The following is a 15599-nucleotide window of genomic DNA, read 5'->3' as shown; positions in this document are numbered from 1 at the left end:
AGAAAAAAAGAAAATGATAAATTGTTCTTCCGAAGTGCAATTGATGGTTTCGAGATACTGCCCCCTCGCAAGTTGCTATAACGGTTATCAATTTGCTGTCAAATCTAAAATCTGGTGGTGTCATTTTTTTTTTTTTTTTGATAGGAAAAATGGGGGGCCATATTCTCTCAGAAAGTGACCATGAGAGCCTATGCTCCACTAAAAAATGTTCGATGCAACAACGATAACGGAAGCCGGCTTAATCACTCTCCATCATACATGAAGTTTTTGACTATCACAATGGATGAGTATGTCACTCCAACACCATCTATATATTAGAGGGATCAAAAACCACCCCATTTAATCGACTTCCATTATGACTCGAACCTCAAATGTGAGGGAATGGGGTTAATGGCCCGTTCCAACTGGATTATCACATGGATGGTGTGGTGTCATGATGGAGACAAGTGTGTCTATATAAAAAAATAAATAAATAAATAAATAAATTTTTAATTGATCTTGATCGATGCCGATGTCAAGTTTTTTTTTTTTTTTTTTTTGATGTAACGTCGTTGCCAAGTTACATGGGCAGAAGACGTCATTGACGTATCATTTAATTTTGAAACAGAGGATTCTACTATTTTTTATTATATACAGATAACCATTTTGGCATGGCATCACTCTTTCCTTACGGCAACTCTGAATAATTGCTCCTCCAAGTGATTACTCTTCCAAATGACTTCTTGGTAGTATTATTTTCCTATTTTTGTATGCCTTGCCAGGACGACACATTTCATCTTTTGATTTGGTTGCAAAATTTACGGTTGATTCGGACCTAGGCCAAATTCAACTCGGACCTAAAACCTCAGGCCTGAAACCGTCGTAGCCTAGAACAAAAAAGGAAAAAAAAAAAAGAAGTCCTTGTTGAGCCTTAAACTGAGCCATGGTTACACAAAGAGACAGGGTAGGGGCATGCTTCCTCTAAAGATGCTGCTGCTTCCAGCTGACTTGGTGGATTTAATTACTAGGATTCTCTGATCAGAAATTAGGACTGATCAATCCGCCAGCCCGGTATCCCCAGATTAAGAAGTGCTTCAGCGGAAAGAATCCAAGGTTTTCCTATGGTTAGATATCACCACTTATTTTCCTTAGAATACTTGGTCAAATGGTCATGCAGACATTCTTTTTATTTTTTTGATGCAAGGGGCGACTGGTATGATGAACCCAGTCACCCAGATTTATTTAAGAGAAGTTTAATTACGAGTACAATTTAGCCTTTTATTCCATGAGGTGGTAGCTTCTACTACTGGACAAAATAGAACAAACAGGGGGAGGCTTTACCACCGGATGACCTATAATTATAAGCTTTGGTTGTTGTCAAAGGTCGCCGATGGATACTCCACGAGATGCATCTTAATGAGGCCTGTTTGGGCTGAAGGAATTCCTTTTTCCCCTACTGAATTTTTTTGTGCAAAGAAATCCACGTCCATGCGTCTGATGCCCTTGATTTAAATTGGTGCATGTATCAGTATGCCGAGAATCATCTGCCAAACGAGATGGCTATAATTGAATTTTATTGTTTGAAGTTTTAGACTAGACGCCTTGCTAAAGATATTAATGAGTATATGGATGGGATTCTTGTCTCGTTTTGGAAAGTCAAACATCTTCTGTGATCTAGGTATTGTTTTTGCCAAGGAAAGTAGGTTGGCTCTGCTAATTGACAAGAACGCAAGTTCGAACCTTTAGAGCCTGAATGAAAGACATTCATGGCAGATAACTTCTGTCCAAAACCGGAACACAATTTGACAAATTCTAGTGGTTGTCAAGAACGTATGGCAGAATGGTATTGCCTGATGATAGATATCCCGTTTGAATCCTTTTTTTATCCTTTTGATCGACCAGATGGATAACATGCATCCAGCATGAATACAATTTAATTCCATCAGAAAAAAAAAGATATTCCGAAACTAAGGAGGAATACTGGTAAAGTTAGTCCACAGAGAACAACCAGAATAATTAGCAACAAAAGCTGCCACCCATACCGCCGCTTTGTTTGCGTTTTTGTACATATACGACGCAAAGAATAATGTGCAGCTTTTGGATAACCTCTCGATATCGGATAATCAAAGGTGCTCATCAATGGATTTCGTCCATCTAAATATCCGTAGAAGAATCACCTTCAATGATTTGAGGTGGCTTCCCAGCTGCATGTCACAAAAAATGAAAGAAAAAGAAAGAAAGAAAAAAAAAGAATCATAACTAGATGCCACGTTTATGCTTTTACAGAACTTTATAAAATGTCATTTTTCATTTCCAAATTATAGTGGGAAGAACCAGCAAAACCTAAGAACTATATAACTTTCTTGCATAGCATTAGATTTGTGACTTCCCGAAGAAAATGATGCTACTAAATCTATGCACAGACCCACAGCATCGTCAAACGGGGATCGACAACCCCACAACTATTAGCTATCATAATTAACCTTCCAATGCTCATGGTTTGACATATCAGTTGTGTCCTCATACATCACGAGCAAGGAATTAATATCCTTAACTTCTTTTGTAGGTATCTGCTATATCATATAAAAAAATGTAACGACAAATTGTGCATTAATCTTCTCATGCCAAGATGATCTATTTTGGCTTAACGCGGCCATGAGTTCCTTCTGTCGAAATGGGTAGCTCCTCGGCCACAGTTTTGTTAAATCTAAGATATTGACCATTTGTTTTCAGAATCCTGGACGTTTTGAGTCTTGACAGCACCAAAATGCACGTTCTCTGAAAATTACCCCAAGTTATGAAGTGGAACACCTTTGGACGTACGCACCTCTATCTACACTGGCAAACATATAACTAAGAGTTGCTGATAAAAGTCAATAGGCCTGGCACATGATGTTTCAAACAGGCTTGGTTCTAGGAAAATAATTTCATTTTTGTTATGTTAGAACATTTTAACCAGGTTATCAGAAAGATCGGTTAATAGATCGATAGATTAAAAGGACCATCATATGATTATATGTTTTTTCACATATATTTTTAACTATATTTGGGAGATTATATGAATTCTAGTATGGTTTTCTTTTCTCTCTCTTAAGATTCACTATGTTCTCTCAATCTTTGAGGGCTCCGATGTCTTTGGCGTGATCTCTGTAACTACTTCTGTCTCCCGTTGCCTTTAGAAGTCTAAAATCTCATCTGTGTTGCTGCCAAACTCCAAGATCGGGCTGAGATCCAAATTCAGAGAACAGTGAAAAAAAGGAAAGAAGAATAAGAAAGTATAAAAGCAATAGAATGGGTTTGAGAGATTTACCTGGATCCCCTACCTCTCTCTCTATTTATATGGTAAGGTCGATAGCTATTTTCGTAATGAGCGGTGCATGTAGTAAATACATAGTAATAGTTAATTCATGATTTAAATGGGCCACAATGATTAGCCACAACCTCTAACAATTATGAACATCTTAATTGTACAATAATAGCTGGGAGCATACCTACTAGTGATATTTTTGGGCTAGTACGATGGTGCTTTCAGATCATTCATATCTGAGGTGACGAGGTTGAATATGCCAAGCTTATTCTATCTCGGATCATATATATATATATATATATATATATATATATATATATATATATATATATATATATATATATCAAGATCGCTCGAAATATTCTCCATATCATTACCTTCATTAAGTTTAATTGAAAGCTGCTGTAGTTTTTTTATAAACTATTTCCCTACTACTTATATTCATTTCTTCTTCTCTTTTCATGTATATCTTTTATAACGTGCATTTTTATTTTCATGATAAATCAGGTGGCATGGTCTCTCTCTTTTATTTTTTTCTGCAAAATTAAAAAAGGCATGCTCTCTCGATATTGGCTTAAAAGAGGCCTAGCTTGAAATTTTAGTTTTGTGTTTTGAAATGTTAGACGCTAAAATTTCTCTATCCAATTATTTTCTAGATATACCCCGCATGCGCAATTTTGTTCATACTTCTCCTTCGTTCGATCATTTCGTTTTGCTCTCTTTCGTCAGTTGATAGTATGGACATTTATTTTTCAATTCAGAACGCCCTCGGGACACGTATCGGCTACTCGAAACACTTCAATTTTTTTTAAATCAGATGGAGCATCCATATAAGTCTGGCATAAACATAATCAAAAAAATTAAAAAATAAAATATTACAAAAAATGTCTCGTGCAGACCTTATGTAAGTCCAAAGTGCATTCCCAAAATGCACCATAATGATAGGAACAATTCAATCTATTGCAATGTTTATCTCTCAATAGACATGTATCACTTGATACGGAGAGATGAGACTCTTTATAATAGGATGGTAATGTTCTGCAACAGCAGATGAGCAACATCTTCTCTCATGCAATTAAATCCAATCCACCATCATCCTCTATCACGAGCCAATCCATTATTTTGATCATGTAGGCAATTTCTGCTCAAATGGCTTGCAACTCCGCATTAGGGATCGTGGTCTCGAACGAGTAGCTCCCATCCATGACCACAAGTCTCAAATGCGGGTTATGGATCATAAATCTAGCTTTTTCACTCTTGTTTATCATATTACCGTCAAAATTAATCTTGAGAAAGATTGGAGTGACGGTTTTTAAGAAATAAAAACTAAACAATTTAGATTTTTCAAATCTACGAGTTCGAGCAGTTTGCCTTTTGAGTTATACTTTTTGAAGGGAGGGAATAATAACAATGAGACACAATCATGAGATTCCTCGCACACTAACTTATTCCTTGCAATATTATATACGCTTAGTTCATCAAGTTGCAATGAATACTAAAGGTGGCTGGTAATTTTTAATTTTTATCCCCTTCGGCTATTTAATTTGAGTCCTAAATGTTGCCGCTCCGCATGACCTAAGCACCAGGCCATGCTTCGCTGACAAGGCACCAAACTGGTAAGATTTCAACTAATTTTCATACATACATACATACATATATATATACATACATATATATATATATATATTAAAATAAAGATCCTAATTGTGATGAGCTCTTCATTCACTATATACATATATTTATAATACCATTAACAGAACTTGGATGACAAGTAAGCCTCTTATTCATAATAACATAATATTATATTAATAAAAAATTTATTAGCTTATTAAATTTTTATTAATATTACTAAATTCATACAAAAGTTAATGATGTTATTAATAACAATATTTGCTTAATATATACTAAAATTAATAAAAATATTTTTCTATCCATGTCCTGCATCATGAATCATTAGATTGTATTGATATTTTATTAATTTCTGTTACATTTTTATTATCATGATCTCACTTAAAATAAAAGTACAATAACTAATGATCCCATTATGTTATATTTAAATATTCTATTTTTATATTTTTTTATTATAGATAAGTCCGATCATGATCTATTTGGTTATAATATGATAATTTACTTATAGTAGCATATATATATATTAGCCAAGTTTTGTATCATGATAGTGTATCATAATATCAATATTAAAAATTTATTTTAAAAAATAATTATTTGTATTCCATTCTATTTCTATTATTTATATTTATTTTAATTAATTTTTAAGAACATTTAGAAAAGAAAAAATAATTATATTTCTGTATATTGTGTGAGTTATATGCTAGTAAATATTTAAAATTTTGCATCTGCAATAAACATGAGCAATTTTCTTGGAGTTGGTGAAAAATAAAATATAGAGTGAAAAAAAGAAATTAAAAAAATATGAAAATTTTACTTCCTGCTAGTGGAGATGCCTAGAAGATTTTTCTTATTTTTGGGGATCATAGTAAATTTTAATGTTCCCATAAGTCTAAAGTTTTTGGAGATGTCTAACCATATGTACATATTTAAACTTAAATTATGATTTTACCAAAAAAATTTAATTTATGAGCATATCATTATGAAACTTCATTTGAGAATATTATTTTTAAATAAATTATAAAAAAAAATAATTTTAATTCAATTTTATTTACACCCTATCGACTTTAAAAAATATCAAACTAGTCTTTCAAAATTTTTAAATATTTTAAAATAATCTTGCCATTTATCTCTATTCACGAAATAATATCATATGACCATCATATAATATCATCATTTTATAAAATTATCAAATTACTCTTTCCCTACCTTCTCTCTGTTCTTCGATTGCTCCCCTCTCCTTCGTTGTCACTACTGTCTCTCTTTGTCCATCTTCCTCCTTCCTCCTCTTCTTTCTCCCCCCCTTTTTCTCCTCATTATCATCCTCCTTCAAGCTAATCCATAAGTCCTCCCCTATCCATTGCTCACCGATGACCTTTCCTTCCCTCTCCTCTCCTTTCTCCTTCTCCTCCATCCATGAGTGACGGCTATCTCCACCTTCGTCCCTTCCTCACCAATAACCCCTCCTTCTCCCTCCCCTTCCTCATCTCCTTCTCTTCCTTGTCCTCTTTCTTTTCTAATCCTAGCCATAAGCCCTTTCTTTCTATGGTGGCTACTTCATCTCTGCATATTTCTTCTGTTTCTCTTTATCCACTTCTCCTCCTCATTTTTTTCTCCTTTTAAATCCATCCATGAGCCATCCACCTCTATGGTAGCCCTCTCCACCTCTATCTCTTCTCATCAGCAATCCTTCTTTCTCCTTCCCTCCACCTAATCTCCTTTTCCTCCTCATCATCCTCCTCCTCTAAGTCCGCTCATGAGCCCTCCTTCTCTATGATGGCTCTCTCCCTTTTTCACCGATGGCCCTTCCTTTCTCCACCTCTCATTCCTCTTCCTCGTCGTCCTCCTCTTCCAATCCTACCCGCTATGAAGTCCTAGTGCCACCCTCTCTTTCCATGCTGACCTTCATGATCTCGTCCTCCTCCTCCATGATAGCTCTCTCTATCTCCATCCCTTTTTCACTGATAATTTCTCTTATTTCACCGAAGAATATTTACGTCTATTAAACTAATAAACTAATATTGTTTGTTTGTATGTAGGTAGTAGGATTATTTTGAAATATATTAAAAATTTAAAAAATTAATTTTATATTTTTTAAAAATTAAATATATATAAATAAAATTATATATTTATTGAGAGAATATTTTTGTAATTTTACTTTTCTTCCGAAGAAAGGGCATAAGGTCAAAGCCATGCCTGCATCGCAACTACTTCAATGGCATGGTGTATATTTTTTTACAGCCGGCCTGCGAACGAGATCCATGCTCAGAGACGTGCCCACAGAAAACGGTAGTAAAAGCCGAAATCTTTAATGTAGTATATTGCGTTGCTCTTAACCGTTTGCCGTTCGGTGCTGGAGAAGTCTCAATCTGCGCGTGGTGACCACATGCCATACATTTTTTATAGTGCCCCATTTCGGTGGGTCCCACCGAATCTCTTCCCCGTCCACACTAAACTTTGCTGGCCACCGCGCTAGGTCCTTCTTTTATTCCCGTTGAGAGGAGGATAACCAACCCCAAAAACCGCTACCTATTACTGGATTTCGTCTCCTTTGTGTTTCCTTATATAACGCTACGGCGTGTGGCCTCCACACTCCATCCACGCACCCCCCAACACCGAGCCATCTTGAGCTCTCCTCTCCTCTCCCCTCCCCTCCTCTCTTTCTAGGCCTGCAGCCATGTCGTTCTGTCCCAGCTCCCACATCCATGCAACCCCCTCCACACCTCCTCCAAATCCCAAGAATGATCCCTGCACCCAAATCACCCTTCCATCCCAACTCCAAGACCCTGAATCCAACCAAAAACCTGTTCCCATAGACTACTCGGCTCGATCCCAGTGGCTCCGTGCCGCCGTCCTCGGAGCCAACGACGGCCTTGTCTCGGTAGCCTCCCTGATGATCGGCGTAGGGGCCGTGAACCAGACTGCGAAGGCCATGCTCGTCTCGGGCCTCGCCGGCCTCGTCGCAGGGGCTTGCAGCATGGCCATCGGCGAGTTCGTCTCGGTCTATGCTCAATACGATATCGAGGTGGCCCAGATGGAGCGGGCGACCCTCGAGAGCAGGGAAAGCAGCAACAAGGAGAAGGAGAGCTTGCCCAGCCCTCTGATGGCTGCCGGGGCCTCGGCGTTGGCCTTCGCGGTGGGGGCCCTGTTGCCTTTGTTGGCAGGAGGGTTTATAAAGTCGTGGGGTGTAAGGGTAGGGGTGGTGTGTGCTGTGAGTACGCTGGGGTTGGCAGGTTTCGGTGCGGCTGGGGCAGTCCTTGGTGGAGCCAACATTTCCAAGTCCGCGCTGAGGGTGCTGGTTGGAGGATGGTTGGCTATGTTGGTCACCTATGGAGTTCTTAGGCTCTTTGGGCTTGTTTTCAAGATGCATGTGTCCTCAGCTTAGGTTGCTTTTTGCTTAAGAAATTTAGATTCCTATGTTTGGGGAAAGTTATATTCTTAGGTTGGATTCTCCTAGAAGTGGAGGGGGAGAAGCTGTACTTGAATGTTAGCATCTTTTATTTAGCTTTTTTAAGATACAAAATGGCTCTAATTGGGCACATGGATGTGTATTATGTTTTGCATCTATACTTTAATATGTATAATTAACCGGGGTTTGATATGGATGCATTGTTTGGTCGCAGTCTTCATTTGATTAGGCCTTCCCACGACAACAATAATTTTTTGAGGTATGTGCTGTGTCAACTAGAGCGATGTCCACCAACCAAGATAGCCTCGCCTGGTCTGTACCTATATTAATTATAAAGCAAACCGAATTTTCTATAATTGAGGAGAAAGGGCCTTTCTTTCTTTCTCTCTCTCTCTCTCTCTCTTCTTCTTCTTCTTCTTCTTCTTCTTTTTTGTAGAGCAAAGAAATTGCTTTCCAATTCCATGTTTAATATTTACTTTGTTAGCGGTCATCCCTTTAAATATCAACAAATTACCCTATCTTTCTCTATTACTTGATGACATGCATGTGGATGCAAATTTTGAGAATTCATTATTGCACCCACCTTCGTAAATTTTTTTGTGATTGCTAATAATAGGGCAGATATCCTCATCGGAAAGCCATTGAAAGGAACATTATGGAGGCACGAAAATGGGGAACAAAGTTGGTTATTCAACTTACCCAGGAAGTTCCATTTAAAAGTAGTGCAGATAATAAGAAGAGAACTAACGAGTGGCAATCCGTGAAGCCAACTTAAAGTAGTGCATTTCATAGTTGATACCTTCAACGTACAAATGGCCTCCCTTTAGCTAGTGCTACAATATAATAGGCTATCTTTCTTCAGGTATTCGTTGCTCTGTGCATCTGCAAAGTTACATACATACATGAGACCAACTTCAATATGGTAACAAGATCGAGTGTTAATCATGCCATTAAATTAAATGAAAATGAAGGCACTTTAATGTTCTTCAATTTTCCAAGAGATATAACAGTCATGCTAAAGAAATCATCAATTAGATAACGTAGTAACATTGTAGAGAAGGTCTTTGCTCAAGCAAAAAAAGGAAGAAAGATTGCAATGAAGCTTGAAGAATCGAATGTCAAATAGATTGCTATTACGCTTCAAAGGAAATCTAATATGCTTGTAATATTGATTTTTCTTTCCTTTCCTTTTCGTACAAATTAATGGTCATTCACTTTTGTGTCTGGTTAATTGCATGTAACTGAACTGCTGGCCTAGCTATTTTCGTTATTTGATTCATCGTGAAGCCAAAATTCACTTTTTATTTTGGTGAACCATCCAAATGCCACAACATGACCTTTGACCGGTATAGCTGATATAATCCATGTTGTGGTGAGAGGTTGCTTAGTAGCTTGAGAAAGAACAACTTGCAAGTGAGAACCATGCAAGAGTTCTACACGCAAGAATTTTTAAATGTTTAGCTATCGGCAAGTCCATTAACCGGAAATATTGGGAGTTGAAATCGCAAAAACAACTAGTGGTCAAATTAGCCATGATCGGGATTATGAGCCATCGTTTGGAGAAATTCTTGCGTAGACTTAGTCAATAAAAAAAGAAAAAAATACCAGAGCAATATTTTGGTTGAAGGATGGCTGGAAGTTGAGTTACATTTCATTGATTACCCCGTTGATCAGAGATCACCTCCACCACTAAGCCCTGATATGTTCCCTCTTTTTTTTGTTTTTTTTGATAAAAATATGTTCTATTTAAAGCCTGAGGTGATCTCGTAACTCCTTGAGCCTTCGTTGGCAATTGCCCAACTGCCACGGATCAAACAACACAGATCAAATAAAAACACTTTTCGTTATTTGAAAACAACTGGAATCGAGATTGTAGGCAGGCTTGCTAATGCACAGACCGCAATAATGACGGTTGCAAAGTGTTTGCAGAACTTTCACTAGGAATCAATGGTAATGGAATAACACCAGAATGGAAGCCCTGCTCCAAAGCCATTCACTATGTTTAGGCTATTTCAAAGCATATGACAAGCATGGAACATTGTTGGCTACTTTGAGTCTTAAAATGCCTCTGTTTTAATGCTTTGTGTACCCAATGCATAGCCTAGTGCATACCCCCAGGCAAACAAACACCAAAGCCTTAATATTTAGCCACCTACCCACTGCATGCGGGAGAAATTATTAGATAGCTGTGAATCTAGAGTGAAACGAATCCATAATAGTTTGATCATGTGACAAAATAAATCCATCTAAAAAGATTCCACCGTCGATCCACAGTAGATATGGTCCACCAAATAGTTTCTTGTGCATGCGGGCACTGAACCTAGTTTTGGCACTCATCCTGGGTACAAAATGGGGTACACTTGTTGCTTCGTATCACATCCCGTCTGGTTATAAGATTACTTAAAAAATAATTCCTGAAGAAAACTTAAGAGGAGATTATGGAGATGACAAGAGACAAACAAGAGCGGGGGCACGCATGGGCGGGCCAGCCAGACCATCGCGGATGGATGGGGGTTCCATGATGTAGCATTCTGCTACGATCTTGTATTATTTATTTATTTATGACCAAAGCATTCTGTTATAACCTACTTGGCCACAATCTCCAAGTGGTTTAGGTTCACTTGTACCACTCAACTACTACAGATATAATGCTTTCTTTGTCATCCATCCCTTCCCCTTTTTTCTTCTTGAAAGTGATATACAAGCAACAATATACCACCCCCCCCCTTCCCAACCAAAAAAATAAAATAAAATAAAATTCGTATCAGCTTAAATCAAAGACTTCTAATTAATATTACAAAAAACAAGTTTCCATCTAATCTACAGACAAAACTGCTATGTTTACTCAACAATTCCTCCCAAACTTGTATCATAAACCATGGCAGGTTGATTGAAATGTCAACTTAATTTACGTGAATCGTGAGTGAATAAAATAACTAGAAGAGATCCAGCCTACTTCAACGATCAAGAGAAAATCTTGTCCTATTATAGCAGTTATTGAGCACGAACAAAGTGACAATAACGTCCACCAAACGAAAACCTAACAACCAAGGATAGCATCCACCCAGATCACCCAAGCCATTCAGACACAATCAATTGTACTATTCATAGCAAAAAAATTCAATTGGCAGTAAGAGCAACTCACATGGTCATCTATCAAAAATAAAACTCACATGCTGAAATCACAAGGTCAGGGGATGTTCACATCGACATGCTCACATCTGCATGTATATGTACATACTTCCAATTTCTTATTTTCTTTTATCATTATTTGAGTGCTGACTACACACCTTACCTTTGTCTATCGGCCAAATTTAGCTCAGAGGAGGCACTTTCTGTTGGACCTTGAGAACCACCAATGTTCGGCACCCTGGTCTTCTCATTTCGCACCAAAAACTAGCTAGGCCATAGTTCTGGGTTTCCTACGTGATCCTGTTTTAACGTTTCTCTGCTCATATTTAATTTAGTAGGAAGAATATTTTTGAAATTTTAGAAATATCTATAATCATGTGACTAACATATGATACCGATTTCTAATGAAGATATAGACGACCGTGCCATATTACAACGAAAAACTAAGTTATAAGATTTAATTGAATTTTTTATAAATTTAAGATTAAGGTATTTCTTGTCCGAACTTTTAAGCCACGTTGAAGTACTGGTTAAAATATCAATTTGACTCTTGACGGTTCAAATAAAATCATGAGTGAATAAGATAACAACAATGAGATCCAGCGTACTTCATAAACCTCGATCAAGAGTAACCATTGTCCTATTATAGCACTAGTTTAACTCTAACAAAGTAACAATACGGTGTACCAAAAGGAAACCCAACAAGCAAGAGGACAGCATCTACACTGATCACCAAAGCCATTCAAACACAATCCACGCTAGAAGCAACTCACATGGTCATCTTTCAAAAATAAAACTCACATTGGCAAACTCACAAGGTCAAGGGATGTTCACATCAATATGCTCACATCTCCATGCATGTGATGCCAAGAGGCACTGTAAAATATTATGGGCGGTCTGGCCGTTAGCGACACGCTTCCATTTTCCTATTTTCTTTTACTCTGATTCGCGTGCTGACCACACGCCTTGCCTTTGTTTATCCGCTAAATCCAGCTCAGGGGAGGGCCTTTTTGTTGGATGTAGGCAATGAGACCAACTTTTTCCAAACTACTCCCAAGATCTGAACTCAACTTCACCATTACACCTTAAAAAAAAAAAAAAAAAAAAATCCTGACCTTGACTTCCGAAAACCATACCTAACCCCAATTTTTTTTTCTTTGTTGTTGAATAAGAAACAAATTTCTAATTTATTTACCCAAAGAGAACTAAATTTCTTTTCTTTTGTTTTCCCCTTCTTTTTTGTGATAATATCATCATGACGCTTATAAGTAATGAAACTAGGGGCGTGTGTCTTCCACGCTCCTTTATCTAGTCTCTTCTCCCAGCTTCTTCCATCCCCGGAGCAGTGACTCACACATCGGGAGTCCCAAACGGAGGAGCTGGCTTTGAGCGACTCTGAGGCAAGTAACATAAACTTTTGCATCCTCGTCTCAAATGGTAATGCCCTGCCGAATGGTCATTGGACGCTGTCCCACCATGTAATTAATTACCTCTCCTCCAACTCAATGCTTGAATAGTATTTGGCGATTATTGCTGACGTTGGTTTAATAAAATGCATTTCTCAAATTAGTTTCGGTTTAGAAATATTGCTTTCTAAAGGAAGGTGGATACTACCATCGGGCTCTTCTTTGATTGAAAATATATAGAAGGTGATGTATAGCTCTAGTATTCCCTGACGCTTGTTCTCATTCTCCTACGCCTCATATAGCAGAGGAGAGAAGTAAAGAAAGGGAAAGAGAGAAGAAAAGAGAACTTCCTGTCCGAGAAGAGAGGATAAAGTAGAAGAAGAGAATTTTAGACCCGAGTGAAAAAAAACCTCCAAATCCAACTACTTAACAATAGGCTACCAGAGAAACCTCTTCTTTCAATTCTCTTCTATTCTTTCTTTTTATCTTTTTTTTTTTCCTTTTTAAGTAAGAGAGGGTAAACCCCGATGGCAATTTTAAGGAAAAAAACCAGAAATATTAGCATCAACAATCTAGGTAGTTGAGCTGAGAGAAAAAAATTCTGAAAGGACTGGATGCAGGTATCAATCTGGGAGCCAAGTTAGCAAGGTAATCCGAAGGCTGGTTTCTTTCGTATATAATGTAAAAGGCTCTAAACTCCCGTAAGGAATGAGCAAGAGCTCGAATGTCGCTCAAATGAGGATGGCTGGAACATACTCTCTCCATCTAAACATTTCTTCTTTAATTCAATCAGAAAAATCTAAACATTTCTTCTTTCCTTATTTAACCGTCCAAATAAGAGATTCTAACTCCTCTCTTCTCCTCACTAAACTTCTAAACAAACTTGAGTTTTGTCTGCTCTTCTGTCCTAGCCAAACAAGGGATTCTTATATTCTCTCCCCTCTCTCTTATCTTCTCTCCAGTTCTCTCAATCCAAATAGTGTTAACGAAAAGTCGAGTCAAGAAGATTTCCCCTTCTCTCTTATAGAAAAAAAAAAAAAAAAAAGGACCGTCTTTATCTTTGTTACTACATAGAATAACTAATAAAGTTAACGTGGTTTGGTGTTTCTTTCGCATGCAGATTAACAATTGGAGCATGCATTTAGCAAAGTCGTGAGTCTCCCACTTCCAATTCAAAAGTTATCTTTTCAACAGCACTTTTTGCAGAGCAATTTCTGCCATCTTCGCTCTCAAAAAGTAGTGAACTTGCAGCTCAATTCTCACGGGAGCCAACATGCAGAATATGAGTCATAGTAACGTTTTTTTTTCACCAGAATATGTTTCATCTCATAAAGCATCCTATTGTAGTGAAAATCCAATATCTGGCATTACTATAGCACAGGATAGTTCATTAAAAGGTGTCAGAAAATCCTCAACGCACACAATGATCGAAGGGAACCTTGTGAAAGAGAGGCGTGCAATGGAAGAGAACCTTGTTTTGGTGAAAAAAGAGTGGATGAAGGTGAAGGAAGAGATGGAACATGCAAAGGAATGTGGAGAACATCTCTGTGAAACGTTAATGGAAGCTGATAAAAAATTAGAAGAGATGCTTGTGGAGCTTGACCGGGCTGACAAGTACGTTAGAGATTTAGTGGCATTGAGCAATGTAAATTTTTGAAAGCGTAACCTACGTTGCAGTCTGAATGCAAGGCAGAATGATTGATGCTTTCATAAAAGTTAAAAATTCCAGCTTCGATGACTTTATTTGCATTAGGATTTTTGTTGTTTGTGATGTAAAGAATCATTATGGTTAATCATAAGAATTATATGAGTTGCGGGTTCATGTATTTTGAATCTCCTAGCCGTAAAATACGCTCTCAATTCGTCCCTCTCTTCCCCCCGCAGTCCAAAAGCAAAAATGGTTTACGTATCAGTTGTCATCGTCTCTCATCTAACGCCACGTCAAGAATTAAGTTCTGGCTGGAATGCAAGGTAGCAATATCTCAACAATTAACAAAAAAGCAGAATTAATGGTAACGTTAAAAGTTTTTTTTTGGATAAATAGACCCACCGCTGTGTCATGTGTGAAAGGTGGGCAAGATCTGTTTGAGCGGCAAGAAAAGCTAAAATTCTATACCAAGACTCGTCAATCATAAAAGATCACTCAAAAAGAAACCAACCGAATCCTCAGATCTATTGGGTAAATTGCATAGTTCTTGAAACTAGAATCGACTTCAAAATTAAGATCATTAGCCATGAATCGGAATAAGAAAATCTGACAGCAATGATTGCGGACAGGAACGGAGAAATTGAGAACAGAAATTTTCTCCTGCTCTCTTCCCAATAGAAGGCACGACGAGAACGGAAGCCGTCACCCGTTTCTTATTCCCTCTCATCACGAGAATGAACGGAGACCCTTCCTTCTCCGACTCTCTGCTAATGCTTGACAACTAATCCTTCTCGGTTATTGCCATCTGTAGGAGCCGTTTGATTAGATAGTCTCCTGGGTGGCGCTCATTCACGGTTGTGCTTTTTTCCTTTTTTTTTTTTTTTTTTTTGAGTAAACTATCCTGAGTTTGGGATAATTACGTGATCCTACCTAATATTTTAAAAATATACACATAACTATCTCATCAATATAAAAATTTAAATTTAAAAATAAAATATTATTCAAATAAAAATATAAAATATTTTAATATTCAAATAGATCAGATGGTAATGATGTTATTGAGATCATTAATTTATTAAATAGAAAGACATT

At 37.4% G+C, this 15599-nt stretch overlaps 1 protein-coding gene across 1 annotated transcript; it reads left to right on the top strand.

Moving 5' to 3' along the window:
- Window positions 1–7453: 7453 nt before the first annotated feature.
- LOC140856893 (vacuolar iron transporter homolog 2-like) lies at window positions 7454–8500 on the top strand. Its single transcript, XM_073255111.1, has one exon. It carries the CDS (start codon window positions 7590–7592, stop codon window positions 8295–8297), a length of 708 nt encoding a protein of 235 aa, XP_073111212.1. The 5' UTR covers window positions 7454–7589; the 3' UTR covers window positions 8298–8500.
- The last annotated feature ends 7099 nt before the right edge of the window (window positions 8501–15599 follow it).

Source organism: Elaeis guineensis, chromosome 4 (genome assembly GCF_000442705.2).
Source record: "Elaeis guineensis isolate ETL-2024a chromosome 4, EG11, whole genome shotgun sequence".
NCBI lineage: Eukaryota > Viridiplantae > Streptophyta > Magnoliopsida > Arecales > Arecaceae > Elaeis > Elaeis guineensis.
Note: the sequence above shows the minus strand (reverse complement) of the source record. Positions and strands in the feature narration are given on the sequence as shown.